Source organism: Mesoplodon densirostris, chromosome 15 (assembly GCF_025265405.1).
Source record: "Mesoplodon densirostris isolate mMesDen1 chromosome 15, mMesDen1 primary haplotype, whole genome shotgun sequence".
Lineage (NCBI taxonomy): Eukaryota > Metazoa > Chordata > Mammalia > Artiodactyla > Ziphiidae > Mesoplodon > Mesoplodon densirostris.
The window spans coordinates 26,003,765-26,031,101 of NC_082675.1; the positions used below are offsets into that span (position 1 = coordinate 26,003,765).

The 27,337-nt window shown below is 53.7% G+C and overlaps 2 protein-coding genes across 2 annotated transcripts; both read right to left on the minus strand.

Moving 5' to 3' along the window:
* Nucleotides 1-274: 274 nt before the first annotated feature.
* Nucleotides 275-15,601, minus strand: LOC132502375 (glutathione S-transferase theta-3-like). Its single transcript, XM_060118236.1, has 7 exons — nucleotides 15,520-15,601; nucleotides 7,787-7,963; nucleotides 5,536-5,635; nucleotides 4,073-4,160; nucleotides 3,374-3,524; nucleotides 1,027-1,203; nucleotides 275-697 (listed from the first exon to the last, which is right to left on the minus strand). Exons 2-7 carry the CDS (start codon nucleotides 7,958-7,960, stop codon nucleotides 503-505), a joined length of 885 nt encoding a protein of 294 aa, XP_059974219.1. The 5' UTR covers nucleotides 7,961-7,963; nucleotides 15,520-15,601; the 3' UTR covers nucleotides 275-502.
* A 2,171-nt stretch (nucleotides 15,602-17,772) lies between these two features.
* On the minus strand, nucleotides 17,773-25,304 carry LOC132502376 (glutathione S-transferase theta-4). The gene is made up of 5 exons (XM_060118237.1): nucleotides 25,193-25,304; nucleotides 24,035-24,122; nucleotides 19,910-20,060; nucleotides 19,087-19,263; nucleotides 17,773-17,970 (listed from the first exon to the last, which is right to left on the minus strand). Exons 1-5 carry the CDS (start codon nucleotides 25,302-25,304, stop codon nucleotides 17,773-17,775), a joined length of 726 nt encoding a protein of 241 aa, XP_059974220.1.
* Between the last annotated feature and the right edge of the window lie 2,033 nt (nucleotides 25,305-27,337).

A 27,337-nucleotide genomic window follows, 5' to 3' on the forward strand; every position in this document is an offset into this window, starting at 1 on the left:
CAGGCAGGAAAGGTGAGGGGGAGCCCGGTAGGCAGCAGAAATAGGCTGAGCCAAGGCCAGGAGGCCAAGGAGGAAGCTGGGAGTTGGTGTTGGGGTGGGGGGGTGGAACCAGGAAAATGGTGGGCTACTGGGGGAAACCAGACGGGGTGCCCTGCAGGGACGGGGGAAGGCCTCAAATGTAAAGTTCAGTGACTCGTCCTTTGTCCTCTAGCCTCAGGGCAGTGAGGCACCAGGGTAAGTTTCAAACAGGAGAGGGCCGGGGGTCAGGGTCACATCTGTGTTTACTAAAGCTATTTCCAGAGGTCACACGGAAGTCAGCGTGCAAGGGGTAAGGGTGAAGTTGGCAGGCAGACAGAAGAAGGAACACAGGACTGGCGTGTGGAAGGCACTGTGGACCGGACTCTGCGCAGGTGTCTCACTCACAGCCGAGGGGAGGCAGTGCCATTTCTTTATTCTGAGGACAGAGCTCCGTCGACGGTGGCTCTGCAGGCCCACCCGGTACTCACTGCAACAAAAGCTGCACCAAGGGCTTCAGCCTCTCCTTCATGGCAGTGTCGGCTGGAGGCAGGTCCTTAGCCTTCATGATGTCCGCGTGGGCCTCCTGGAAGAGGTCCTCCCCCACCGCGGCTTCCACGCGCTTGCGCCACGCAGCCAGCTTAGGCCGGCTTTTGAAGATGTCACAGCCAGCACTGACAGGCTATGGGAGAGGGAGCCAGGTGGAGGGGTGGGACCCAGGGAAGCACAAGGCAGCATGTCCCAACTTAGGGATCCCTTGGGTGGATTTTCCCTCCTCTGCCACACGGGTGATAGGCTGGGGGTTCTCCTCCAGGAAATACCGAGAAGCTGCTCAATATCCCTGCAGGGTGGGGTTTTTAAGCCCCTTTTTACAGATGAGGATGCTGAGGCTCAGAGGGGGAAGTGACCCGCCCAGGGCCCCCCAGCCAGAAAGGGCAATGTGAGCTGGTACACTGGCTCTCTCCCAGGGTGCCCCAATGCCCAGCTGGCCCACCACCCCACGACACTCACATGCATCAGCTCTGTGATGGCCACCAAGTCTGCCACTGAGATGTGAGGCCCAGACAGGAAGTCCTGGTCCTTCAGGAACTTGTCCTCAAGCAGCTGCAGGCACCTGTCCAGCTCGGCCAGAGTAGATGCCAGTGTCTCAGGGGGCACCCGTTGGCCCAGGAACACAGGGAACAACATCTGGTAGGCGGGCAGGCAGAGGGAGGGCTCAGGGTCTGCCCAAGGCCCAGCATGGTTCCTGCTCTCATTCCACCTATCAGCCATCCTCCGCATTTCTCCTCACTCCCATCTACCATTTCCGACCCACAGCCACTACCAGCCCAGGCCATATCCCTTACTCAGGCACAGATAGCCTCCACCTCTTCCTGGGTCATCACATCGGGCAGCCGGGGGATACTTCAGCAATCCCAGTCTGCCCATATCTTCTCCCTGCATAAAGCCTTCCATGGCTCCCTGGTGCCCTCACTGCAAAGGCCTCAACACAGGGCAGAAGCCATCCTCTCCCACCCCACCTCCCACTCCACCCCAGGCTTCTCAAATGGGAATGTGCGTGCAGATCCCTCTGGGATGTGATTCAAGTGTACGGTCCTTATCAGTACACCTGGGTGGGGCCTGAGACTCTGCATTTCCAAGCTCCCAGGTGACACTCATGCTCCTGGCCCATGGCCCACACTCTGAGTAGCAAACATCTACACTCACTTTCCTGGACTTCTCTCCATTCTGCCCTCAAATGCACCGGGCTTCCTCCCCCACCACAGCTTGTAAAGCTATGGAAAGCTTCTTTGTGCTAAATGGACCCCCAGAGGGAATTCCCTGGCAGACCAGTGGTTAGACTTCCGCGCTCACTGCCGAGGGCCTGGGTTTCATCTCTGGTCAGGGAACTAAGATCCCACAAGCTGCATGGCCAAAAACAACAACAACAACAACAAATGGGCCCCCAGAACAGTGGTTCCATACATGCAGCAGGGGCCAACTCACACTCCCTCACACACACAGGGAGCCTGCTCTGTGCCAGACACTATGTAAGTGCTTTACCAATAATAACTCAGAGTTCACATTTCAAAAACCTCTGCACGTTTGGTAAGTAAAAATGGTATCTGCATGCTCTTTTCATGTGCATTTGCTTGATTTTTACTGAAGTTACATGTTTTCATCCATTTATTGACCCTTTCTCCCTGTCCTTCAGTTACATCTCTGCTGGTTTCTTCTGCGCATTTTTCTCCTGTGTTTTGATGGGCTTCTAAGAGCGTCTTATTATTTTTTTAAGCTTATTGATTGATTGATTGATTGATTGATTGATTGCTGCGTTGGTCTTCGTTGCTGCGCCCGGGCTTTCTCTAGTTGCGGCGAGTGGGGGCTACTCTTCCTTGTGGTGTGCGGGCTTCTCATTTTGGTGGCTTCACTTGTTGCAGAGCACGGGCTCTAGGCGCGCGGGCTTCAGTAGTTGCGGCATGTGGGTTCTGGACTTCTCCGGTGGCATAGTGGTTAAGAATCCACCCACCAGTGCAGGGGACACGGGTTCAAGCCCTGGTCTGGGAAGATCCCACATGCCGCAGGGCAGCTAAGCCCGTGCGCCACAACTACTGAGCTCACACTCTGCAACTACTGAAGCCCACATGCCACAACTACTGAATCCCGTGCGCCTAGAACCGGTGCTCTGCAACAAGAGAAGCCACTGCAATGAGAAGCCCGCGCACCGCAACGAAGAGTAGCCCCCGCTCACCACAACTAGAGAAAGCCCGCGCGCAGCAACGAAGACCCAATGCAGCCAAAAATAAAAAATAAAAAATAAATTGTTTTTAATGTTCTTTCTAACATTTCTTTGCCATGATCTTTCCCAGGTTTTTTTTTTTTTTTTTGCTTGTTTTCATTCTTTTTTTTTCTTACACAGATTTTGTGTAAAATCGATTAGCCTTTTCTTTAAGTCTCCCACTGTTACTAGGCTTATAAATCCTTGCATACCCAGAAATCAGATCAACATTTAGTGAAATATCTTATTTCTTCCTACTTTGAGGTTTTTCGCTTAACACCTCTCCATCTGGAAAGTACATGTGTAGCAAAGTGAAGGTTTGATTCTTTTCTCTCCCAAAAGACAATATTCCCAGGCAGCTTGGAATGTGCAAAAGGGCACAAGATTAATTTCCAGCAGCTCAGGAATCAAGACATATTGGGGGAGTCATTCCCAGGCTCTGTACCTTGGTTTCCCCTCTGGGAAACAAGTTGGTTGCCCTGGAGCATCTCTGGCATTCTAGAATTTAGTGTTCTCAGGTCTCAGGTCTGAATGGAATGCTTTAGACAGAAAGCACCATCCCCTGGTCACCGAGGAAGGGCTCCCTGCTCTGAAGCTCACCTTCTGCCACATGGTCCGGGTGCAGCTTGTTCGCAGGGTCGTGTGCTGCCACGCCAGGTACTCATCCACACGGGCTCGGGACTGCAGGTCCTGGGGGTACCAGTGGTCAGGGGCCTCATACTTGCGGGTCAAATACAGCAGGATGGCCACACTGGGGGACACGGTGGTTGCAGGGGACATGCCCCAGTCACTCTTTAACCATTCCACAGGGGCCAGGCCCTGGGTGAGGCCGGTCCCTGCTCCTCACACATCTTTCCCCAGCTCCTGGGGGTGGAACATTTCACTGTTTCTGGTACAGAGTAGGAGTGTGAGGCTCAGAGAGGTTAAGTGACAGCCAGGATCATACAGCTCTATGTTGGGCCATCCTATCATCAGAACTAAGGGCACCAAGTGAAAAACAAAATGTCATGAGATTTCAGAAAGTGGGCGTATGCTCAGAGAAATCTCCCATGAGGAAGCAGTGCCCAACATGTGTCCCGAAGGATGAAAGCGACTCCAATACCATTCCCCAACATCTCAAGGGCAGGGACAGCAACAGGAGGAAGACCAGGCGCCCCTCCCAGCCCTGGGCAGCTCTGCTGACTTCAACCCACTCTCCACCTTCGGGCTGGTAAGGGGCTCAAGGCACACAAGCCACGATCCAAGCCATCAACGGTGGACACACAGATGGCTGACTGGTGCAGCCAAGGGACCCGTTACCTCTCAGCCAAGGTGAAGTCCCCATCCTTCAAGGCTGGCACCTTCCTCAGGGGGTTCACCTGGGCAAAGTCATCGCTGTATTGCTGGCCTGTGGGAGAGACCAGTGAGGCAGGTGGGGAGAACTCTGAGCCCTCTGAGGTATCTGCCCACCCCTACCCCAATGTCCAGGCACCAACTTTCTGAGGCCTCCATCCAGGTGGGGCAACAGAGAAGACGAGGCCACTCTGCTGGTCAGCGGATCACACTTGCTGAGCCTGCCAGAGGTCCCCCCTTCCTGTGTCCACCACCCCACCTTGGAACCTGGTCAAGTAGCATCTCAGCTTGGACTTGGGAGGAGGGTGATTCACTGCAACTGTAATCCATCCCAGCCCTGGCCAACTCCATCCATGCATCAGACACTCTAGCCTCCTCCCTGGGCTCTAGGCTTGTCCACTGCAATCCACCTCTCTAAGCCAACTGGGTGACCTGTCTACACCCCAGAGCTCCAGCCACACCTGCTCCCGGCCCTCAGCAAACCTCGCTCTCACCAGCAATACTTGCCCGACTCAGCCACTCAACCTCCTGCAGGTCAGCTCCTCTTTCTTTCTTGTGCCAAACCTTCAAGGCTCCTCCCCCACAGGGGTTCCCAGGTCTGAATCACATCTGCATACCTCCCTGGCCCGGGCCAGTGCAGAGGGTACACCAAGTAATGTATGTGGAGTCGGAGGGCTTCAGTGGAGCCGGGATCCAGCCTGGCCGTAGGACCGCCTGTGGGCCTCTATGCCCTTCTACTGCATGGACGGAAATCACCCCTACCCATCCTCCCTCTAGAAATTGCCTCTGTGCCCAGCCCCCACCCCAAGGAGCATTGAAAAGTCAGAGCAAGCTGGCATCAAAGTAGCTGGTGGCTCACGCTGGGGCACCAGAGGCAGAAGGTGGGCAGGCTCAGCCAAGCAGGGGTCTCCCTCCGGGCCTGCCGAAGGGGCTCTGAATCCAGAGCTTATCCTACTGTCCAGTTACAGCCCTGCCCCCTCCCCGCATTCTGTATAAGTGGAGGGGACCTAGGCAGGCATAGGTAGGAGTAAAGAGACCAGATACAGGTGTCCAACTTCCTCCTGCCAGCAGACCCAGAAACTCCAGAGATGGGGGCTGCTTCCACTGGGAATGAGGAGGCAGTTCACTGTTTTCTCCAAGCCCAGGTGTGGAGGTGTTGGAGCTGTCACTCCACTTCCCGCGGCCCCACACCCCCACACCCCCACTGCTCTCTACCTGCTCTGCTCCTTCCTAACCTGTATTTTGAAGAACGGTTAGTATTTACTAGGCAAAGGTCAAGACTCTGAAAATACACAACTTATAGGCGAAGCCACGGTTTCCGACTGGAGTCTGTCTCTTGCCGTCTGTCTGCGCAGGCCGCCTGACCGTGGGGCCCCGGGAGTCCGTGTGCACACAGGGGCCCAGACCCCGGGCCTGCCTGCCGGGCCCACCTTTGAGCAGGTCCACGGTGCGCAGCTCGAAGGGGATGCCGTTCTTCTTGGCGAAGATGTAGACGGCGCGGCAAGGCTGGGACAGCAAGTCCAGGTAGAGCTGCAGGCCCATGGCGGGGGCGGGGGTTAGGATTAGTGCAGGACTGGGGCAAAAGCTGCGGGCAGGGACCACCTGCCACACAGCCGGCGGCCCCGCGCAGCCTAATTAATCGAGCCCGGCCACGCCCTCCCCGCCCATTGGATGGTGCCGGAGAACTTTGGACCAATCAGCTGCGGCCTCGCTCTCCCGCCTTCCCTCTCCGGGGTTCTGGGCTGGGGTCCCTTTCCCGGTGGGGAGGGTACAGGGAGACGGACTCTGACAGTTTCTCGCCGCCAGGTCAGTCCCCTAACCCGGACCTCAATGTCTACCTGAGTCAAATGGGGCGAGGGGATGATACTGGGGTACGACGTCGAGGGCACTTCCAGCGCAGACACTCAGTGAATTTAGAGTCGGAAGTGTTGGCCCAAGCCACCTTCCCCCACTCCCGGAGGGGGCTGAAAGAGGAGGGACTTAAGTGTCCCCAGGAACACAAATAGAGGAGGAGAAAGGAAGTGCCACGGCCTCCCCTGGGCCCAATGCAGAGGGTGGAGGTTGGGGAGGGCGTGTGGGCCTCTGCACCCAGCAAAGATTAGGTCCACACTTCAGGAAGCCGCCCCTCCCCAACCTTCCTTACACTCCCGGCTAATCCCTCCAGCAAAGCAGAAGCCCTGTGGGGCCCATCTAGAGGTTTGCAGGGGGGCCTGGAACCTCCCCACTTCCTTCGCAGGGCCAAACCCCTCCAACTACAAGCCTGGAGCTCCTGAAGTCTGTGGCTGTGATGCCCTCATTCTCTAAGCAAGCCTCCTGGATAAAAAACCCTGTCCCCAAACCCAAGACTCAGAGAAAGCCCCTTGGCAAAAGGATCGGTTACTGCAAAACTTGAGAATAGCTTGGCCTTCCTGGGCCCCAGGCTCCCAGTTTATAGAAGACTTATCCCCCAGGGCGGGGCCATGTTCTCCGCCCCCTCCAGTGGACTGCCCTCCTCCACAAGTCACCCTTGGCCAGATTACTGCAATATCCAAATCTCCCTGCTTCCTCCCTGGCCACCGTCCAGTCCAACCCCCAACAGCAGCCAGAATATTATTCTAAAATGCAAGCTGAGCATTCCGTTCCTCTTCATGGTTTGCAGCTCCTAAGTGTGGCATTTAAGGCCCCTCATGACTGAGTCCTGACCAGGAGAGCTGCTGTTTGGATTTCCCCTCCCGACCAATTCCTCAGGACAGATGCAGGACTTGTGATTTACAATACTTGGTGCCAAAGGGCCACGTCCTGGGTGACTGGCCCAGCAAAGCGATAGCTGGCATGCCTACAGCCAACACCAGTGGATGCCCGATACTCCTGCTGTCTTTCTCTAAGAACTAGAAGGCAAGGGGGCATTTGTTAATTTCACTCTTGACAACCATCAGGGGGAAGCTGACCCATGGGGCCTAGGAAAGGGGGTTGTCTTTTGAATAGAGGCCAAGACCAAGGTCAGGACAGAAGGAAGTTCAAATAAACCACACGTCAGAGTTAGAAGCAGAGGCTCAGGCTGAGCCCAGGTTTATTTCCCAAACTGAAAAGAAGATGCAGTGATTAAAGGAGACAAGGTCTGGGTATGCCATTCTCATCGTGGCTTTTAGGCAGCTGTGGAAGATGAGTGGGGACCTGGCCCAGGGAGCAGAGGGGCAATGGGACTCAGGAAAGTCACGCCTGCTCTCTGGGTCTGCCTCCCATGGGACATGGAAAGGAAGGTGCTTTGTGAACTGCCAAGGGCAGAGCAGAGGCTTCCCAGCTCACTGGATCATGGACAGCGCCCTAGGCATCAACTTCCGCTTAATGGTGGGGTCTGCAGGCTGGGAGTCCTTGGCCTTCAGGATGACCTCATGGGCCTCCTGGAAGAGGACCTCCCCCACTGCCGTCTCCACGCGCTGGTGCCACGCAGCCAGCTTGGGTCGGCCTTCAAAGACTCGGCAGCCGGCACCCACAGGCTGTAGGGAGACAGGGGACAGGATGGGCATGGATGGGTGAGGCCAAGTATGGCAGCATCTACTTGGTTTGGAGGCCACAGAACTCCAGAAGGTTTCTACACATAAGCACAGTCCCATGCCCAGGTGGGGCAGTGTAAGCAGGACTTCAGCAGCCACCCAAGACCTCCCCTGCCTAGTCCCCCCAACAACCGCCCACAGCACTCACATACACAAGCTCCGTGATGGCTATCAGGTCAGCCAGAGAGATGTGGGGCCCAGTGAGAAAGGCCTTGTTCTGGAGGAACTTGTCCTCAAGCACCTGCAGGGTCACGTCCAACTCTGCCAGTGTGGCTGTCAGCATCTCAGGAGAGACCGGCTCACCCAGGTAAACAGGGAGCATCACCTGGTGGGTGGGCAGGCAAAGTGGGGGGTTAGGGCCCAGCCCAGCCTCAGGGGCAGGAAGGCAAGTTTCCCTGCCCTTAGAGCTGCCTCCTGGTTCCATGCATTTTTTTTCCTACAGGGAAATTCCTAAAGGACTCCTTTTCCCGGAACTATTCCTGTTCCCACAGTCTGAGCCTGGGGCATCTGACACAAGGACTCAAACCCCTTTGAGAATGACTCAGAGGGGACCTGAACAATGAGTTTCATACTTTGGGGGAAGGGCCTGGCTTAGGAATGATTATTTTTTAACCTCTTTCCCCCAGATTATAAAATCAGTACTTCATACAGTATAAATAGAAGGATGGGCTTTTAAGGTCTCAACTTTGTTGCTTATCAACTATGTGAACTAGAGCAAAACACTCAAACCCTCTGAGCCTCGATTTCCACATCTGTGATATGGGAATAATAGTACAGGGCTCATCTTGTAAATGGAAAAGTGAGGCCCAGAGAGAGACAGACAGTTGCCTGAGACCACACAGCCAAGAAAAGACTAAGCCAAGTGTGGAACTGACGTCTTCTGACCCAGAGAGCTGCCAGGGACTAGGGAGAAGAGCCAGGAAAGGGTAGCATTCAGGATTCTGGGAGGAGGGCATTTGGGGTGAAGCCATCAACAGCCTCAGGCTTGCCAGAGCTGTCAGGGAGACACAGTGGATGGGGAGCAGGGGAGGGAGCTTCCTGCTCAGTCTGGTGTTTTGTTGGGTAAAGTTGCTTGGGGACCCTGGGACTCTGGAAAGGTAAACAGGACTAGGATTGTGCACAAGCCCTGGTGGCTTCTGTTTCCTCCCCCAAACAACAAGGTAGACAGGGTCAGTGATCACCCACCGGTGGCCTGGAGGCCAGTGCTGGGCTAATGACATTCCTTTGGCTGCAGACTTTTTTTTTTTTTTAGAAGATGTTGGGGGTAGGAGTTTATTAATTAATTTATTTATTATTTTTGCTGTGTTGGGTCTTCGTTTCTGTGTGAGGGCTTTCTCTACTTGCAGCGAGCGGGGCCATTCTTCATCGCAGTGCATGGGCCTCTCACTATCGTGGCCTCTCTTGTTGTGGAGCACAGGCTCCAGACACGCAGGCTCAGTGGTTGTGGCTCACAGGCCTTGTTGCTCCGCGGCATGTGGGATCCTCCCAGACCAGGGTTCGAACCCGTGTCCCCTGCATTAGCAGGCAGATTCTCAACCACTGCGCCACCAGGGAAGCCCCTGGCTGCACACTTTTTAAAACTATGGATCACTTGCTGACATTTAAAAGTGGAGACATTTCATATAAAAATCCTGAACTTTCCAGCTTCTTTTTAACATAAAGGTGCTGGCCACACAGGGCCGGCATTCCTACCTGGCCACCAGCGCAGCATCTAAGGCTGCTGCTGGGGAGAAGCTGCTCCTTGGTGGGGGAAGCGGGAGGGTGGGGGGAGCAACGGCTCTTAGTTTGCCAAACCCCACATAAGTCCGCCCCCCGTGTATTCTCTGCCTCACCCCAGCAGCAGACTGTCTACATTTCCCTTCTGTTCCCATGGGGTGGTTCCAAAGTTCTTAGGGTTTTAAAAAGTGTTTTTATTCCTCTTTAAATATAAAAGACCATAAGAGGATAATAAATAAATTCTGATTTATTCTTATCAGGAAATGCTATAGAGTAGTTAGAAAAAAATAAATTAGACCCACCCATAGCACTATGGAAAAATGCAAGTTCCAGAATGATATGAGAGCATTTATATAAAATTGTAAGCACTCAAAGCAAAACTTTATTTTTATGGCTACACATAAATGTAATAATGTAGAAAATCGTGAACTGAAAGGACTTGAACCAGATCCTGGGGAGCAGGGGGCACCTCAGGAAGGAACAAGGGCAACAAAGAGGTCTTTTGACTTTTGTCTCTAATGTTTCCTTTTTCATATAAAAAAAAATAGAAGACACAATAAAACTCATGACCCAGAATTAGCCATACACTTTCAAAAATGAGGAGTGCACTTCTGATGAAGATATGACAGTCACAAAAAAACCACTGCTCCCATCGTAACACTGAAAAGAAAATAAACTTATTTTCCTTTAAAGTCTTCAAAGAATATAGAACTTTAAAAAAGGGAAAATAAAAGAACAAAAAAGCCTAAACCTGTTCTGTCCAATATGGAAACCACTGGCAAGGAGATGTTACTGAGCTCTTAAAATATGGCTGGTCTTAGGTGAAATGTGCTGTGCATGTAAAATACACACCAGAAAACAGACACAGATCAATGGAACAGGATAGAGAGCCCAGAAATAAACCCACGCACTTATGGTCAATTACAACAAAGGAGGCAAGAATATACAACAGAGAAAAGACAGTCTCTTCAATAAGTGGTGCAGGGAAAACTGGACAGCTACATGTAAAAGAATGAAATTAGAACATTCTCTAGCACCATACACAAAGATAAACTCAAAATGGATTAAAGACCTAGACATAAGACCGGAAACAGTAAAACTCCTAGAGGAAAACATAGGCAGAACCACTGAGGGGCACTTAAGTGTCATTGTTGATGAACACTGGGGTTGCTTCCACAGCTATTGTGAATAATGGCTATTGTGAATATTGCTGCTATGAACATCTCTTCGAGACCCTGCTTTCAATTATTTTGGGTATATACCCAGAAGTGGAAGTGCTGGGTCATGTGGTAATTGTATTTTTAATTTTTGGGGGGAACCATCATACTGTTTTCCACAGCAGCTGCACCACTTACCATTCCCATCAACAGCGCACAAGAGTTCTAATTTCTTCTTATTCTCACCAACACTTGTTATTTTGTTCACATATATATATATATATATATATATATATATATATACACACATATATACATGTATATATACACCCCCATTCCAGTGGGGGTGAAGTGGTATCTCATTATAGTTTTAATTTGCACTTTCCTAATGATTAGTGATACTGAACATATTTTCATGTGTTTATTAGCCAAAATGATACTATTTTGAGTACACTGGGTTAAGTAAAGTATAGTCATTTCAACTGTTTCTTTTTACTTTTTAATTGTGGCTACTAGAAGATTTAAGACTGCATATATCTCACTTTGTACTTTGGTGCAGCACTGGACTAAATGAACTAAATTCCAGAGGGCACGAGCCCTCCCTAGGTAAGCCACATTCATCCCTGGGGTCCAGGCAAGCAGGGGTGCAAGCCTGCCATCAGCATAGGAGTTTTCTGATGAAGCAGCCACGTGGAGAACTTAGGGCAGGGCTGAAAAGTAGAGCCATCTCACGGTGGTACTTGGTGCTTAGATTCCAAATCCCTGCTGGAGGAAAGCAAGCAACCTGATTCCACCCTCCAGATACCTGAAACCAGAGATGAGCTGAAACTAACTAATGCCACATCCCAGCCCCACTCCTGACTAGCTGGAAGGGAGGAACCCCCCACCAAGACTGCCTGATAGAGGAAAGTGCAAGCCCTTTCTCAGGTATTTATTATGTATTCAGTCTCTACTCTCCTTTTATACATACTGTGCAGCACACAATAATAAATTATAAGACATACAGAGAAAGAGGAAAATGTGGCCCATAATCAAGAAGGATAAAAAAACAACCAATAGAGACAGACTCACAGAGAACCCAGGGGTTGAAATTAGCTGACAAAGACTTTTAAGTAACTATTATAAATATGTTAAAGAATTTAGAAGAAAAGATGGACCAAGTGGGTGAGTGGATGGTGAATTTCAGCAGAGACATGGAAACTCTAAACCAAATGGAATTTCTAGAACTGAAAATTACATATCTCGAATAAAGAATGCATTAGATGGGCTTACCAGCAAACAGAAGGAAGGATTAGGAAGTCAAAGTCAGGTCAATAGAAGCTATTCAAACTGAAAGAAAGAATGCGATGTTGCCGGAGCCCTTTTGGTGCGATGTCCTCACTGCCCCCGCCTGGAGAGGGGCACCTCACCTTATGCCACAGGACCCAGAGGCAGTTTCTCCACAGGGTTGTGTGCTGCCAGGCCAGGCACTCATCCACACGGGCACAGGCCTGTGTGGTCCTGGGGGTACCAGTGGTCAGGGACCTTATACTTGCGGGCCAGGTAGAGCAGAACTGCCATACTGTGGGGGAGGGGAGGACATGATGGGTGGGGGAAAATATGGATCTAGGGGCTTTATACAGAGTCCCTTCCTTAACCTTCCTGACCATGTGCCAAGGTATTTGCTCGGTTTCCAGACAAGGAAGCCAGGCTCAGAACAGGGATGGGAGTTGCCCAGGGCACACAGCCTTTGGTGGCAGAACTGAAAGTCTGTCTATGGCTAATACCCAAGCTCATCCTATCACCAGGCGAAATCCCACGGCAAGTCCTGCCAAGTGTTCTGAGACAGCTTCTGATGGGAAAATTAGAGAGAGCTTCCTGGAGGAGATGACATCAAAGCTGAGCCTTAAAGAATCTCAGTTCTTTCCAGTCTGCATCTACTCTTGTCATCCGACATTCAGCCCCTCCCAGATGGCCTGGTGGTTCAAGAAGGCTTTCCTGTTGTCCCTAAAGCACCTGCTGGAAACACAGGGCGGCGGGGGCGGCGGGGGGGGGGCGGTGCTGCGGGATCATGAACCAGCAGGACAGACAACGCTCCCGCAGCTCCCCTCCTGCCCTGGGTTAGGAGGGCTGCCTTGGTGTTGGGGCGGGGGTGGACCCAGAAGAGCACTGAATGTGGGAATTTGGGGCCATAGGAAGGCCTTCAGGAACTCGGGATACCCCAGGGGCTGGGCACCCCAGCCAAAGGGGCAGAAAACCTCTGTATCTGCCACTGGCCTAGGTTCCTTACTGGGAACCCTGCACCCACATCCAGCTGAACAGCTCACTTGTCTTTTTGCTCTTTTTGCTCCCAACTAATTGTTCAAGGAAGCTCCGAGGAGGGCTGAAGGTCCCTGGGAGCCATGCACCTCCCAAAGTAGGGGAGAAGAGACAGAGAAATGCAGAGATTGCACGCCGCCCCTGGCAGGTACGCGTGGGCGGTCAACAGTGGGCAGCACAGGACTCAGGCCAGTAAGGGCAGCAGGAGGGAAGATGGCGCTGGCAGAAGGTGGGAGGAATTCTTTGGGGGTGCATCCACCTCGAGATTCCAGAGATGAGTTCAAAAGTTCCAGGTTCCCCTTGTTTTGGGAGGCGTGACTTAGGTGATGAAGGGGGCAGAACTGGAATAAAATTTCATCCTCCCTGAAGAGATTTCTACTTCTTGGGACTGTTGTGATGCAAAACATGCACGTGTCTGGTGGCCCTCCCACGGGCATGGACCACCCAGGGAAGGGGCAGCCCAGAGATGGAACCACTGGGGCATCAAAACACAAGTTTGGCCAGCAGGCAACCCTTGGAGGGGATGAAGCCACCCTGCCCCACACCCCTGCCCAGGGACCCATCACCAACAACCACAGGATTGGTACAGATGTAAAACAGATGCGTTCTTTTCCAACCATCCCTGTGAACTGAAACCCTGAACAGGCAGGAGCTGGGGATCAAGCCCTGACTCTCTGTAGGATGTTGGGCAAAGGGCCCTTCACCTCAGAGGACTTCAGTTTCCTGTCTATGAAATAGAGAGCTAGGACGAGATGGTTCTAGCGAGGTCTGGTAGCAGCCCCGGGTCCCCAGTTACCTCTCGGTCAAAATGAAGTCCCCGCCCTTCAAGGCAGGCACCTTCTGCCGGGGGTTCACCTGGGCAAAGACATCACTGAGGTGCTGGCCTGCAGAGAGCCCATCGTGGTGGGTGGTGGGAGGGAAACGCCAAGCCCTGCCTGGCTGCACCAACCCCCCACGCCACCCCCGTCTCAAGGCCCAGGCCCCAATTTCATGGCTCTTCTCCAGCCCCGGGCTGCTCTCCGGTGTGGGAAAGGTTGCTGTGGGAGGAGTGGGAGGCTGTTCTGCCAGCTGGTGCAAAAGACCTTGACACCCCTTGCCAGGTTCTGGTGGGCATAACCTTCCCCCAACAGCACGCCCCCAAAACAGAGCTCAAGAAGCTCCAGCCAGGGTGGGGCCTCTCCTTGCCTGGGCCCTCAAAGACACCCAACCCACTGCCTTTCTCCACTGTTGCCAGCATCACAAGCGCCCATGCAGGGTGTCCCCAGCTGCAGGGGCCGGGAGGCTGGTGCCCTGAGTGGACTGTGATTTCCTATGGTGCCCCTTTCCCTGTGGACTCTAAGATAGGGTCACCAAACACAGACAAGTGGCCTCTTCCTGGTGTCCACTTACTTGCAACCAACTTCCACAGGCCCCTGTGTGTCCCCTTGCTCACCCTGCCCTGGGCACCTGGGACAGAGCTGGCCCTGTCGTTAGGCTCTGCATTCTTGTCCCACCACAGCTCCCAAGAAAGGTGCAGCCCACTGTCCCCCAGGACCCTGACCTCTGCTTAAGCTCATATGAGTGTTTTCTGCTCCTTCAGATGCAGCCAGAGAGAAGCTTCTGAAGGGCACTTAAGCATCACTGCTGCCATGCTCAACAGCCTTCAGTGGTTCCCCATTACCACGGGAGCAGGGGGAAGCTGCTCAAAGTCATAAACTATCCACTACAGCCTTACCCCTCCAGCCTCAGCCCCACTCTCCTCCCTCTCCCTCCCTTCAGACTGTTCCTTCACCAAGGACCCTCCCCTCCTCTCCTGGTGAAACACACCTCCTACTGCACCCTCTATCTGACAGCCCAGTTTGGACATCCCTTTGTCCCCATGCCCTCTCCCCTACCCCACACTCTGCAGAGGTAACCCCTGGGCAGGACAAGTGGGCAGTCCCCAGAGGAGGCTGGGAAGAGATGGCGATTCAGGCAGAAGGACAGGCTGGCCCAAAGGCAGAATGGCAGGCGAGGCCCACCGAGCTGGGGGCGCTGGGTGGAAGGCTCAGCCAGGCAGAGTTGCCCTACTTGCCCCACCAGCAAAAAGGGAGTTCTGCTTTCCGCTACCCCAGCTGCCATGCCAACTGTGCCCTTGGGACCTTGGGGACCTGTCAGAGAAACAAACCCTCTTGCTCAGAGTGCAGGGCTCGCCAAGCCCCTGCAGTCCCCCTCCTGCTCCCAGAACTCCCCGTCGGCTGCCCCCCTTTCCAGTAGGAATAAGAGAGGCAGAGGACAAGGTAAGTGAAGGCAAAGCAGGAGGAGGAGGAAGGGACAGAGGGGGACCCAGTGCAGCCCAGGCCAGAGCATCAGCATCAGCAGTTGGGGCCACAAAGGAGGGACTCACTCTGCCACACTCCCCATGCGGCCCCCTAAAGCCCTCTCCTCCTGCCCCTATCTCTTTCCCTGAGGCCCCATCCCTATGCCCAGGTGCACCCCCTCTGTTCGCAGCGTCCCTCCTCCTTTCTTCATGCCTCCCCCACATTTTACTCCGCTTCAGCTGAGCCCCGTGGTCCATTCCATGGGACCAAGCAGAGTTTGGGGATCCCCGAATCTCGTATCTCCCTGGTGGCTCACCTATTCGGCGCTGGCCCCAGGATGGGGGTGGCCTGGAGAGGGGTCCCCCTAATTGGTGTTCGGCCTCCCCGTCCCTCACTGACTTCTCGGTCCCCCAGACCCGGGCCTGGCCCACCTTTGCGCAGGTCCACGGAGCGCAGCTCGAAGGGGATGCCGTTCTTCTTGGCGAAGATGTAGACGGCGCGGCAGGGTTGGGACAGCAGGTCCAGGTAGAGCTCCAGGCCCATGGCGGGGGCGGACCACCCTCGCAAAGCAAGGAATACGGAACACAGCAAGCCCAGCGCTGGGTCTGACGAACAGCAGCGCGGCCCGCCCCCCTGGTAGCTCCCCATTGGCGCTTGGGCCGCGCACTTGGGTGCAATCGCGGAAGCCCGGCGGCGAGTCTGCGCGCTGGGCGGGGGCTCCGGATGGTCCCCCTGGGGGAGGCGGGTCGGGAGGGCTCAGAGGGCCCCCAGGCCCAAGCTCATCTCACTGAGCATAACGTCTTCAAGGCTCATCCTAGTTGTAGCGTGTGTCAGAACTTCCTGTTTCACGGATGAGAAAATTGAGGCCCACAGTGATTACAGGTCCAGAAAGTCTGACTCCAGCAGCTATGCTCTTGGCCACGAGCTGCAGAGATCCTGGCGCCAGCAAGAGGCAAAGCCTCAGGGCTTACGGTCAGCGTGGTGGGCTAACTCACTTCGCCCCGGTGCGCGCCCTGGACTCTGACCGCAGGTCTTCCTGCTCCTGCCAGCCCAGTGCCTCAATCTCGTTCCCTGGGTTTGTTTCTTCCCTTCTCTGGGCCTCTGTTTCCCCATCTTTAAAATGATGGAGCGATCCCACTGAAAGATCCAGCAATCCCACTTCTGGGCATATATCCAAAGAAAATGAAAACAGGATCTGGAAGAGATATCTGTAATCCCATGTTCATTGCAGCATTATTCACAGTAGCCAAGATATGGAAACAACCTAAGCGTCTGTTAAGGGGTGACTGGATAAAGAAAATTTGGAGAATATACACAGACACATACAGAGGAATCTTTCATTCAGCCTTTAAAAAGAAGGAAATCTTGTCATTTGCAACAACATGGATGAACCTGGAGGTCATTATGCTAAGTGAAATAAGACAGACACAGAAAGACAAATACTGCCTGATCTCACTTATGCGTGTGGAATCTAAAAAATGTGGAACTCTAACAAGCAGAGAGTAGATGGTGGTTACCAGGGGCTGGAGGGGGAGAGGGGAAATGGCAACATATTGGTCAAAGGGTATAAAGTTTTGAATACCCAAGATAAATAAGTTATGGAGATCTAATGCACAGCATGGTGACTATAGTTAACAGCACTGCATGGTATACTTGAAATTTGCGGAGTAGTTCTTAATTGTTCTCAGCAACAACAAAAAATGGTAACTTGTCTGCTGAAAGGAAGGAAAAAAACCACAACCTGAGTGTTGTGAGTGAAGTTTGATCCAGGGTCTTGCTGAAAACTACAGCACAGGAGACAGCCTTTTCAAAAATCCAGTTTTTGTTTCATTGATCGTCTCTATTGTTTTTCTCTTCTCTATTTCACTTATCTCCACTGGCATCTTTATTATTTCTTTTCTTCTGCTGGTTGTGGGTTTAGTTTGCTCTTCTTTTTTCTACCTCCTTAAGGTGTAAGTTCGGTTACTGATTTGAGATCTGTATGCCTTTACAGTTACAAATTTGCTTCATAGCTCTGCTTCTGCTGCATCCCATAAGTTTGGGTGTATTGTGTTTTTGTTTTCATTTGTTCAAAGTACTTTCTAATTTCCCTTGTGATTTCTTCTTTGATCCACTGGTTGTTTAAAAATGGATTGTTTAATTTCCAGATATTTCATTTTCTAGTTTTCCTTCTGTTGATTTCTCATTTTATTCCACTGTGTTCAGAAACACACACTGTATGATTTCAATCTGTTTAAATTTCTTGGGATTTATTTTATGGCTTCACAAAGGGTCTAACCTGGAGAATACTGCCTGTGCCCTTGAGAAGAACATGTATTCTGTGTTGTGGGTGCAGTGCTATGTGTAGTTGGCAGGCCGATGGGTTTAGGGTGTTGCTCAATCATCCATTTCCTTGGGGATCTTTGGTCTCACTCTTTTATCCATTAGTGAAAGTAGAGCACGGAAGTCTCAACTCTTATTATTGACAGTTTAATCATGTTTAACCTTTAATTTTCAAATTCTTTTTGGAAGATGGGGGGACTCGTGACTGCCCCCCAGACCCACCACATCAGACGTGTGTCCCAGGCTCAGCAACCATGGTGGTTGTTCCAGTTCTTTATTAGGCAAACAGTGATTTTCAGCGTTTCCCCTAGGGTAGGAGGCACCGGGGGCTGAGCCGGCCAGGCCCACCGGCTGGGCTGCTTCTACTTGAACTTCTGCAGCAAATCGCAGATCCTCTCCTTGACCATCGGATCCAGCGTGGAGCAGTCCCACTCCGCCAACTTCACCAGCCGGTCGTGGGCCTCCCAGAAGAGGCCGGAGCCGATGGCCAGCTCCACCCTCACGCGCCACTCGGCCAGCTTGGAGCTATTGAGGAAGATGTTATTGTTGCCCGCCATGGGCTGTGGAGAGACAGAGAGGAAGGCATGGTCAGCCTGTGGACCAGCCCCACCTGGGTCCCTCCTACAGCTGCAGGGCTCTCCCCATCTGTCCCTGTGGACAGTGAGCTGGCTAACCCCCGAGGCCTGGTCAGGGGTCGCAGGCCATGTAACATATGTGGGTGGGGATGGAAGATCCCTGTGGGCTCTCAGTCGCTGGTCTTGCTCCAAGGCTCCTGAATCCCTCTCTAAGGGACCCCTGGCCCAGGGGTTCCCACTTCTCCAGCGTGAAACCTCCCAGGGGTCCTGCCCTCTTCCAGGGAAACCCCTTGTCCCCAGATGAGGGTGGGAGGAATTCAGTTATTTTTCGCCCGTGTTGAATCTCCCTCTGTGATCAAGCACAGGGGCGGGGACGAGAAAGCCATCAGGCAGCCTAAGAAACATGCACACAAGATGTTTGGGGGGTTGTGGATGAAATTTAAGGGGTGGGGGGTGAAACTGAGGGGACTACACCACCTGGGACAGAAAGATTGGAATGTTTTTTACCCGGTGCTGGTCCACACTGTACACTGACGAGGGCCACTTTGCATACTGGCCAGGGTCTCAACAGCGTCCTTCACAGCAGCTAGGTCAGAACTGGCCACCCTCCCCTGCACATAGAAACCACATAAATGCCACCCCACACCCAGGTGTGTCCCCCCATGCACAGCAGATGCCCCTCAGACCCAGAGCCAGGGAGCTGCTCTGTACAACCATCTGTCTGGAGCTCTGGAAAAGAGGCGCTTTGGCTGAAGGACACTTTGGAAGCCTCTGGACTATTCCCGGAGAGTCCAGCGGGAGGAGGAGGCATCCAGGATCCTGGCAGACTGACCAAGAAACACTGTGTTCTTCTCCTTGTCCCATGCTGGCCCTCCAGCTCCTGCCCCTGCCCCCACAGAGGACTCTTGGTGAAGCATGAATGACCACGATCCTCCCCGGTTCCAAACCTGTGTTTCCTGTGGCCCCTGGGTCAAGGCCAGACACCCAGGCGTGGCTCCCACAGTCCCCATATCTCCCCCTTCACCAGCCTTTCTGAAAGTTATGGTCACAGAGGAGTCCCTCCTCTGCCCAGGCTCCATCCCCCCATCACCCCACCGCTACCTGCATCATCTCCACCAGGGCTACCAAGTCGGCCAGGGAGATGTTGTCCCCGGTGACGAACATCTTCTCCTGCAGAAACTTTTCCTCGAAGAGCTTCAAGTTGTTCTTCACCTCTGCCAGCATCTGCTCTGTCTTCTCAGCTGGAACTTCCTCACCCGTGATCATCGGGATCAGCAGCTGGCCAGGGTGGGGGAGGGGAGGGAGAGGAGGCCATATCTGACCCTCCAGGTCTCAGTACTCTTTTCTGCTAGAGAGGTGGTGGACAGTACCAAGGATGTAAAGTGGTGTCAACTCTTTTAGCAGTTCTGGTTGGTAGAAGTTGCCTGGGACCCTTGTTCAGAAGGATTTGAGGTCCCAGCAGGAAAGAATCCTATGACTGATTACTGATATCTGTCACAGGCATAGGATAAGAAGTAGGGACACATGTACTGGTTATTTGTCATCTTCAAATTTGGTAGTCTTTATGGGCCCTTCGACTCTGGGGGGGGGGTTTGGGGTGGTGGTGGCTGCATGGCTTGCCGGATCTTAATTCCCTGACCAGGGATTTAACCTGGGCCACAGCAGTGACAGTTCCAAGTCCTAACCTCTGGACCACCAGGGAATTCCCTACTGTGATATTTTCTAGTTTGGAATGAAATGTCTTGAATCCTTCAGTGATACCAGCCCCTCCTGGGCACCCCTCACCTTGTCTTTATAAGGGTCCTTCCTACTCAGTGGTTCACACTCCCCACAGCTCTGTAAGGCAGGCAGGAAAGGGAGCTGTGGAAATGAGGCTCAGGGAGGGAGGGACACTTGCTTGAGCCCCCGCTTTGGCCCTGCTCACCTTGATCCAGAGTATCTTGTTCATGGGCAGCTGAATGGCTGTGTGTTGCCAGGCCATGAACTTGTCCACACAGGCGCGCGTGTGCAGGTCTGGCGGGTACCAGTGCGAGGGCGCACTGTACTTGCGGCACAGGTAGAAAAGGATGGCCACACTGCAGAGAGGACAGTCAGGGCGCTCCTCTGGCCTCCCCAACCCTCTACACGAACCATCCAGCGGGGCTGGGCCCAATGTGGGCCCTCCAGCCACAGGTGGGCTCTAGGCACTGACATCCCACCTGGAGGAGGATGAGCCCCGAGGGCCCCGGGAAAGGCAGTCAGTCCGCCCCCATCAGCGAGGGCAGGGAGGGGCCCTGCAGGGCAGGTGGGAGTTGGTGGATGGCGTCAGGAAAGGCAGTCCAGACAGGGCACAACACGTAGGGAAACACGGGGTAAGAGGGAGCGCGGGAAATCTGGAGAAAGCAGAACCCATGAGTGACGGGGAGAGGGTGCGGGGTGGGTGGGGAGAGGTCAGGGACAGCCGGAGACGGCCTGCACCTCTCTGTCCACGCCCACCGCCCACCGCCCCCACCACCACACCTTCCGTGTCTCCTGATCCTGCACCTGGAAGTTACGGTCCTCAATGCTTATTCCCTGCCTTCAGCCCTCCCGGCTCCCACACTGGGAGCTCGGATACCAAGTGGGGCCCACACACACCAGCACCTTCTCTGACAGCCCCTGCCCCCAGGGTGAACCAGAGCTTACTGTGACCGGAGGAGCCCCACCTCCTGGGGGACAGGCGCCCAGCCCACATCACAGTCCCTGGGATGACCCTGGAATGGGCATCTGGCCTTTTGTCTGGCCAGCACCCTTTCCCCCACTTTTCCCGCAGGGACCCGCTCCACCAACAGTTATTCTGGCCTGGGTGATTGGCAGTCATGGGCCCCAGTGACCTGGCCAGTGAGAGGCCCACAAGTAAGCAGGTGACTCGACTGGGCCCATCCCTGTCCTTCCTGAGAACTTCAGATCACCTACGAAGGAGGGGTTGCTCGTTTTGCGAGGACCAGGTGCTTCAAAGATGAGGCTACAGAGCTGTTGCTGGTGGTGGGAATAGGAGAAAATGCTGAGAGAAGCTGGCAGGTGGGCTGGTGGGGGAAAGCATCAGAACCACCATAGCTAGGCCCAGATTCCCCTGGCTTGTCACATCCCCCAGTAAACTCAAACTAGTTGAGCTGAGTTTCTGCCTTGCATGGCTGGTGTCCTTAGCCCCTCACTCAGTGCCCTAATAGACACCTGTGGGCAGAGGGGCCAGGAGGCTGGAGGGATGGGGGAAGGGTGGATCTTTGGAGAAGGTCTAAGGGGGATGGTAGTGGATTCACAGCCGTTCTAAGGCCCAGGACTGGGAGGTGGGAGGGAAGGACCAGCAGGGTGAGAAGGTGGCATAATAAGAAGGCCAAGGGCAGAGGTGGGGGCCCTGCTCTGGAGAGAAAACCAAGGGTGTGGCTGGACAATCACTTGGTAAAGATATTAGGCAGGTGACTTGTGAATCTAAGGGACCATTTCAGCAGAAACACTGACAGCTTGTACTGAAGGAGACAGATGGGATGAAATGAACAAAGGCTGTCAGACACCTCTGTGAAATGGGCTGATGGGACTATTCAACCTTCAAGAAAAGGAAAGAATAACCCAGAGGGAGGCTCAGGGGCCAGTAGGGCTGTCCTGCCACCACAGGCCTGGGGTACTGGTTCTAAAAGGTGGGGCCAACACCCTGATAGGCCCAGAGGACAGAGTATGGAGCTAAAGAGGATGATTTTGTTAAGAGAGAAACGAAAGGCCCAAAATGGAGTCACTTGTGCTAAGCCCCACATCAGCAAACCGAGACTCAGTACCTTAATCTAACTGCAGTTTCAGCCTCTCCCAGGAATGTGACCTTTAACCAGTTAATCTGGAATTACCTGGTCAGCACTAGTGAGGTCATCTGCCTGATAGACCCCTGGCTTCCCCCAAAGAAAGGTGATCTTGACTAAAACAATCCAGTCTTTGCTAGAAACTTCCTTTTCCTGCCTCCTTCTGCCTATAAAAAGCCTTTCATTTTGTACAGCTCATCAGAGCTCCTTTCTAGGTGGGACGCTGCTCTGTTCATGAATTGTTGAATCTTTAATTTTACTCAGTTGAATTTTGATTTTTAACAATGCTCAAGCCTTAAAATCGAATGCAATTTGTGCTGCCAGGTTTCAGACTTGCTGGAGATGCAGGAGCCTTTTTTTCCTTCCTATCCTCTGTTTTGGAATGGTAATGTCTAGCCTATGCCTGTCCCCCCACTGCATTTTGGAAACAGGATAACTTGTCGTCTGGTTTCACAGGTTCATAGATGGAAGGGAATTTTGCCCCAGGATGAATCAAACCCTGAATCGCACCCATACCTGATTTGGATGATTTAGAGGATGGCCTTTTGGACTTAAAGGTGATGCTAGGATGATTACGACCTTTGGAGATGCTGGGATGGGGTGAACGTATGAGCAGGACATGAATTTGGGGGGGCCAGGGAGCATACGGTTATGAGTTGAATTGTGTCTCCCAAAAAAGACATGTTGAAGTCTTAATACCCAGTACCTTAAAATGTGACCTTATTTGGAAAGAAGGTCTTTACAGAGGTCATCAAGTTAAAATGAAGTCATTGGAGTAGATGCTAATCCAAAATGACTGGTGTCGGGACTCCCCTGGTGGCGCAGTGGTTAAGAATCCACCTGCCAATGCCGGGGACATGGGTTCGATCCCTGGTGCGGGGAGATCCCACATGCCTCGGAGCAACTGAACCCGTGCGCTACAACTACTGAGTCTGTGCTCTAGAGCCTGCGAGCCACAACTACTGAGCCCACGTGCTGCAACTACTGAAGCCTGTTCACCTAGAGCCCGTGCTCTGCAACAAGAGAAGCCACTGCAATGAGAAGCCCGTGCACCTCAACAAAGAGTAGCCCCCACTCACCACAACTAGAGAAAGCCTGCGCGCAGCAACGAAGATCCAACGCAGCTAAAAAAAAAAAAGACTGGTGTCCTTATAAAAAGGGGAAATTTGGACACAGAGACATGCACAGAGGGAAAGCGATGTGAATAGACACAGGGAGAAGATGGCCATCTTCCAGACAAGGAACACCCTAGGCTACCAGAACCTAGGAGGGATCTGGAACAAATCCTTCCTGGCCCCTTCATGGCGAGCATGGCCCTACCAACACCTTGATTTCAGACTTCTACCCCAGAGCCATGAGACGATACATTTCTGTTGTTCTAAGCCAGCCAGTCGGTGGTACCCTCTTACAGCAGTCCTAGAAATGTACCTAGCCCTGGGCCATCCAGACTTCCATGGTCCACTTGGGAGATATACTTTAAGTTATGAGACCACCTGTGAAGCAGGCTGAGAAACAATGAACTCTGAATCTTACCAAACCTTGAGATCCAACTACCAGTTTACAGGAAATGAAGGGACAGAAAGCCATGTTACACGGCACCATGAGGATGCAGTCAGCAAAATTTAGACCATTGGAAATTCCACAGGACAAAGGAGCTGGTTTCTTCAACCACAGCAAAAATGCAAAGGTCCAAGGTGGGGCGTGGAGGGGGATGGAGATGAAAAGAGACTGAAGAGGTGGATCAATCAGTTGCACTCTTTGCAGCTTATTTGGACCCTGATTCCAAGGCACAAACTGCAAAGAAAATATGTCTGAGATATTCAGAGACTGTCAAATATGAACAGGATATGTGATGAAATACAGGAATTATTGTTAATTTTATTAGGTGTCATCATGGTATTGTGGTGATGTTTTTTTTGGTTTTTTTTAAAGAGACTTTATCTCTTAGATGGTCATTCCTAAACATTTACAGGTGAAGGAATGGAGTGGCCAGGAGGCAGGGGAACAGAGTGGAGTATAGATGATGCAAAATGGGCCCCTGGGTGGACCACTGTTGGAACTATGGGGTGGGTATGTGGGTCCGTTATACTCCTCCTTATTTACTATTTACTCTACTTTAGTGTATGTGTGAACTTTTCCAGAGTAAAAGAAAAAAAAAAATCAATAGGCACCAGCAGGAGGGCTGCCACTGAATCTCCCAGGAAGAGCAGATACATGGTGGGAGAGCCAGGGAAGACCGTTACCTTTCGGATAAGACAAATTTTCCATCTTTGAGACTGGGCAGCTTCCTCGGGGGGTTGATCTCAATGTACTCCTTGCTGTGGTGGTGACCTGAGAGGTGCAGGAAGGTCTGAGGCTGCTGGGACCCCAGGGAAGAGAGACCCAGGCCTCCCAGAGGCAGAAATGCCTTTCTCTCCATTTTCTCAAGAAGGGGAAACTGAGTCCCAGAGGAAAACCATGGCTCACCCCAGGTAAGGGGGCAAATCAGCGGCCCAACAGGGACCAGGTCAGGACGCCTGCCCCCATCCCAGGCTCTGTGACCAGGACAACCTTTTGGCTCACAGAAGCTGGAGGCCTCCAGCCCTCACCCCTAACTCTTGGCCTAAAGCCACAGCCTGTGAATCAACAGAAGCCCTAGGGGTCTGGATCCCACCCCTAGACCCCCTGCCCCTCTAAGGAGAGGGCAGGTGCCAGCACAGGAGCCCCAGCCCCAGCACACAGATGGAATCCAAAAGGGAGCCTCCCATATGCACTCAATCCAGGTGATCCGAACAGAGAACCCTATGTGTGGGGGGGGTGGGGGGGGAGTTTTAACTCTTCCTTGGCCAGCTGCCTCCATTGAAAACACTTCCGGGGGCTCTACTGCCACCCCGATAATGTCCAGGGCTCCCGGGTCTCCTCATCTGTGCTCTGGAGGCTCCAGCCTCTGCAAGCTGAGGTTTTAGAGCTGCTTGGAGTGGTGATGGAGAGTGCAGCCACGGACCTCACCCAGGCTTGGGGGTCACCCTGAGCAGGTCTGAACACTTGGAGCAGGGGAATGGGTGTGGATGGAAGTAAATAAGGAATAACCGTGTGCCTCTGCGACCTCTGCCAACCTAATTGGCAGGTGCTGCAGCTGACGAGGTGCTGGGCACCCTCGAGGAGAAGGTGGGGCGCTAGGTGGGGGTCCCTCCACCCCTCTTCCTCCCACTTTCCCCCGGAAGAGCCTGTTCATCACAGTGGGGCAGAGTCCGTGGGGACCGGCAAAGGCAGGCGGGGCAGGAGCACCACCAACAATTCCCTTGGGAAGCTTTTCTTCCCCTGTGGACTTTGTGGGGGTCTCCTCTGTCTCTGTCTCCGCTTCTCAGAAATACCCCAACCTTGTGTCCTGCCTTCCCACCCAGGCAGCTGCGGGTGCCGACCTTTCAGCAGATCCACAAACTGGAAGTCGAAAGGGATGCCGTTCTTCCTGGCGAAGATGTAGACAGCGCGGCACGACGCAGACAGCAGGTCTAGGTAGAGCTCCAGGCCCATGCTGGGCCCCCGCTGCGGCCGGCAGACACCCAACCTCAGCCAAAATGCAGCCTGTGCCCTGGCCCTGTGCCCACCAGCTCAGGCCCAGACCCCCGCGTTCTGGAACTTCTTGTTCACTTGGTGTTGTCATGAGGCTGAGAAGCCTGGAATTCTCACAGCAGCAAAGATTCTGAGGAAACCCAGGAACAGGCTGGGGAGAGGCCTGTGGCTTGGGTCCAAGGGGTCAGGGGTGGCTGTGACCTTGCCCTTCCCCTCCCTGGGGGTGCCCGTTTGTACTCCTGGCCCGGGTCTGAGAAGGGCTTCCACACGGGAACTCCTGGGGCCAGACCTTCACGGCAGAATGTAATCGAAGGGGCGTTGCAGGATCCAGAGTGAGGATGGGATGAGAACTAACCCAGGAGGGTTCCAGAAGCTGGGAGCGGGGGTATCCACAGGTCAATCTAGCCTGAACTGTGGCTAGAAATGGGTGGGGAGAAAGAAACAGGAGCCCAGGGGGCTGTCAGGGCATTGGGGTGATGCCACAGGGGACTCAAGGGGCCACGCAGAGGAGCCTAGAAACCTCCAACCTGGGTTGGGACTGGCTGTGGCCAGGCCAAGCACCTGGACTAGGCACCTGGTGGCAGAGGAAGGTCACTGTGGGGGCCTGAGTGCTGCTCACTCTGAGCTGCGTGACTTCAGGAGATCCCCTGACCATTTGGAAATGGGGAGAGCCCACTTCCCGGGACAGAGAGAGGCTGGACACAGAGTGTTTACTATAGATGGCAGAGTGCAGGGGCACGGCAGACCCTCAGCGGAGTTGCTCTTTCACCCTCTGCACAAGCTTCTGGGCCAGCTGGGGATCCCACTGGGCCTCTTGGGGGTCCCGAGGCTGAAGCATTCACCTGTGGGCCTCCTGGAAGAGCTCAAGGCCCAGGGTGGCCTCCACACAGGCTTGCCACACAGCAAGCCAGGGCCAGTCTTGGAAGAGGTTGCAGCCGACGGCAGTGGGCTGGGGAGACAGGGCAGCTGGAGCCTGGGCTCAGCCTGCGCCCAGAACAGCCCCAGAGGGCAAGTGGGCAGGAGAACCTCACCGGCATCAGCTCTGTGAATGCCATCAGATCCGCCAGGGAGACCTACTCAGTGGCCAGGAAGGGCCTGGCCGCCAGGACCTCCTGATCCAGGTGCTGCAGAGCGGGCGTCAGCTTCCCCAACAGCTGCTCCAGCTGCACAGCATCCACAGGCTGCCCGGAGAAGTGGGGCAGGAGAGACTGGGCTGGGAAGAGAGGTGACAGCTTATCTTGGGGCCCTCCAAGCCTCCTCAACCTCCTCTTCACCCCTCCCTCAGCAGCCATTTATCAGCAATGCCCTCTGGGGCTCTGCATTCAGAAGGATTCTGAGGTTTCATTCAAGCTCAGGGGAAAGACAGCTGTGATAGATTAGTGATGTCTGCCCAGGGCAGTAGATGGGAGTTGATATAAGGGCCAACAGGTCCCTTCCAGCTCTGGGGGTCCTGGCTCCTGCCCAGGCAGGATAGGGCAGGGAGGCTCACCTTACACAGGTAGACGCTGGTGGCAGGCAGCTGGATGGCCGTGTGCTGCCTCGCCAGGTACTCATCCACACGGATGTGGGCCTGCAGTTCAGGTGGGTACCAGTGTGCCTCTGTCTGGCACAGGTATAAAAGGATGGCCACGCTGTGGGCAGGAGGTGTCAGAGATCTGCCCACCCCGCCTGGGCAGCTCCATCTCTCACTAGCAGGGAGATAGGACTGTGCCAGCGCTCCAACTCCACCTCCTGGGGAGGAGCTCCCCACAGCCATGTCCCCTCCAGGTGGCATCTTCCCCCACCAAACGGCTCCATTCCTCCCTTCCAAGCTCTGCTCCTCCCTGGGTTTCAAGCCCCCTCCCCGCTACTACTCCAGCCTGCCCTCTGCCTGGGGACCCAGCTCTCTGGTATCAGGGTCCCTACTCAGAGGGAGGGAGGCAGACCTGCCACAGACACCCCGTCCTAAGGGGTCTCCAAGTTCCCTTCTGGGCCAGTTCTACTTGGTGCTCAGA

What these genes read in the sequence shown, in the direction of transcription:
- LOC132502375 (XM_060118236.1), bottom strand. Translation starts at nt 7,960, where the DNA reads ATGCTCCCTGTTTACCTGGGTGAGCCGGTCTCTCCTGAGATGCTGACA. An exon ending in CACCGTGGACCTGCTCAAAG is followed by an intron (nt 4,161 to 5,535) that starts GTGGGCCCGGCA and finishes TCTCTCCCACAG; the next exon opens with GCCAGCAATACAGCGATGAC. An exon ending in GACTTCACCTTGGCTGAGAG is followed by an intron (nt 3,525 to 4,072) that starts GTAACGGGTCCC and finishes CGTGTCCCCCAG; the next exon opens with TGTGGCCATCCTGCTGTATT.
- LOC132502376 (XM_060118237.1), bottom strand. Translation starts at nt 25,304, where the DNA reads ATGGGCCTGGAGCTCTACCTAGACCTGCTGTCTGCGTCGTGCCGCGCT. An exon ending in AAATTTGTCTTATCCGAAAG is followed by an intron (nt 20,061 to 24,034) that starts GTAACGGTCTTC and finishes TCCTCTCTGCAG; the next exon opens with TGTGGCCATCCTTTTCTACC. An exon ending in CCCTGGTGGAGATGATGCAG is followed by an intron (nt 17,971 to 19,086) that starts GTAGCGGTGGGG and finishes GTCTCTCCACAG; the next exon opens with CCCATGGCGGGCAACAATAA.